At 39.1% G+C, this 1523-nt stretch overlaps 1 protein-coding gene across 1 annotated transcript in view; it reads left to right on the forward strand.

Annotated features, from left to right (window-relative positions):
• The window catches only part of tomm70a (translocase of outer mitochondrial membrane 70 homolog A (S. cerevisiae)), an 8513-nt gene that overhangs the window by 4769 nt on the left and 2221 nt on the right, over positions 1-1523 (forward strand). Inside the window, exons 5-7 of the mRNA XM_005735022.1 lie at positions 419-580; positions 943-1040; positions 1127-1249. Of these exons, the coding sequence (XP_005735079.1) occupies positions 419-580; positions 943-1040; positions 1127-1249 (383 nt within the window). The remainder of the gene's footprint in view (positions 1-418; positions 581-942; positions 1041-1126; positions 1250-1523) is intronic.

Here is a 1523-nt window from a genome sequence, read left to right on the forward strand (position 1 = left end):
GAAGTCACGTTTATTATTATTGTAGTATTATTATCGTCTTATTTTGTTGTATTTATCCGCGACAGCTTAAAGGTCTGGCATTAAACCGTCCATGGCACAAAAGGTTGGAGCGCTGATATAAAGTCACAATAGAAGAGAGAATTTTAGGGTAACTTTTCCAAAATAGCAGGAATGGCTAACGGTATGACGAGACCTGGAAGATATGCCAGAAGTCTTTGAAAGTTTGGATACAAGTCATGTTTGAGATAAAGCCTGAAAAACCTGCTCTCTGGTCCTCAAGCATATCCCACTTTTCACTGATCACTTTCAGTGTCCTCTTAATGGTCTGAGCGTCCCAGTTCCTGCTGTCTGTAACTGCCTGATTTTGCCTTAAATGTTTTAATTATTTCTATTCATTATATGATCATATGGTGATTTTTGTTTGTGCCATTTATCATTTTCATTTGACTCTTCTGTCCTTCAGTACAGACAAGCATATACTGGAAGTAATATTTCACAAATACAGACAGCCATGGATGGCTTTGAAGATGTTATCCGGAGGTTTCCAAAATGTGCAGAGGGCTACGCTCTCTACGCTCAGGTATGCTCGGCTGGAGATGGATATAAACAAAATGTGACAGGCTGTAGTGTTACATTAACACATGAAATAGAAATACCGTGTGTTTCTGTTCTGTTTTAATACTTGTTTGCAGTCTTCTCTTTCTCTGTGATAGCTTATTGTAACAAAACTGCTTATCTTGATTTGGCCAACTCCTCATGATATGTATTCAAAATAGCCATAAATCCTTAACATTTCCCACATTTGCTTGGAAATGTGGTTAATATGTGCACTGATTTATTTTTAGTCATTTTGTGAAAGCATTATAATCCTGTTGGGATGGGAAAGTGTCGCTTTCATGCCTGGCGGGCACGTTTTTACCAGTCCTCCTGTGTACTTCTCAGGCTTTGACTGATCAGCAGCAATTTGGAAAAGCCGATGAAATGTACGACAAGTGTATTGAACTGGAACCAGACAATGCTACAACATATGTCCACAAGGGGTAAGGGTTTCTCCCCTGTTATGTGGCTATATTGATCCATATAATTTGTTTGTGTAAATGTGACGTGTTGTTTGCTCTGTCTGCAGTTTGTTGCAGCTTCAGTGGAAACAGGATCTCGACTTGGGTCTCGACCTCATCAGTAAGGCAATTGAGATCGACAACAAATGTGATTTTGCCTATGAAACCATGGGAACCATTGAAGTTCAAAGGTGAGTCACACAGTATGTGAGTGTTTGTTCCCAGGGATGATTTCTCTGCTGCTTTGTAATGTTTTCACTTGTACAAAGATAAAAATGGTAGCATGCTGGTATTTCTGTCAGGATGTTTTTAGGAGTCCCATAGTGTGCATTTTTCCTCTTTATAAAACACTAAATGAGAGAAAGCAGTCAGCTGCTGCGCTTTGTGCTTTTGTGTTGCCCCTAAAGGAATATATTTGTACCATTTTGAACAGACTGGTTGAAGTGTTACAAACATCATGTTTGC

The sequence above is a fragment of the Pundamilia nyererei genome, unplaced genomic scaffold (assembly GCF_000239375.1).
Source record: "Pundamilia nyererei isolate P.nyererei 1_Seehausen unplaced genomic scaffold, PunNye1.0 scaffold00061, whole genome shotgun sequence".
Lineage (NCBI taxonomy): Eukaryota > Metazoa > Chordata > Actinopteri > Cichliformes > Cichlidae > Pundamilia > Pundamilia nyererei.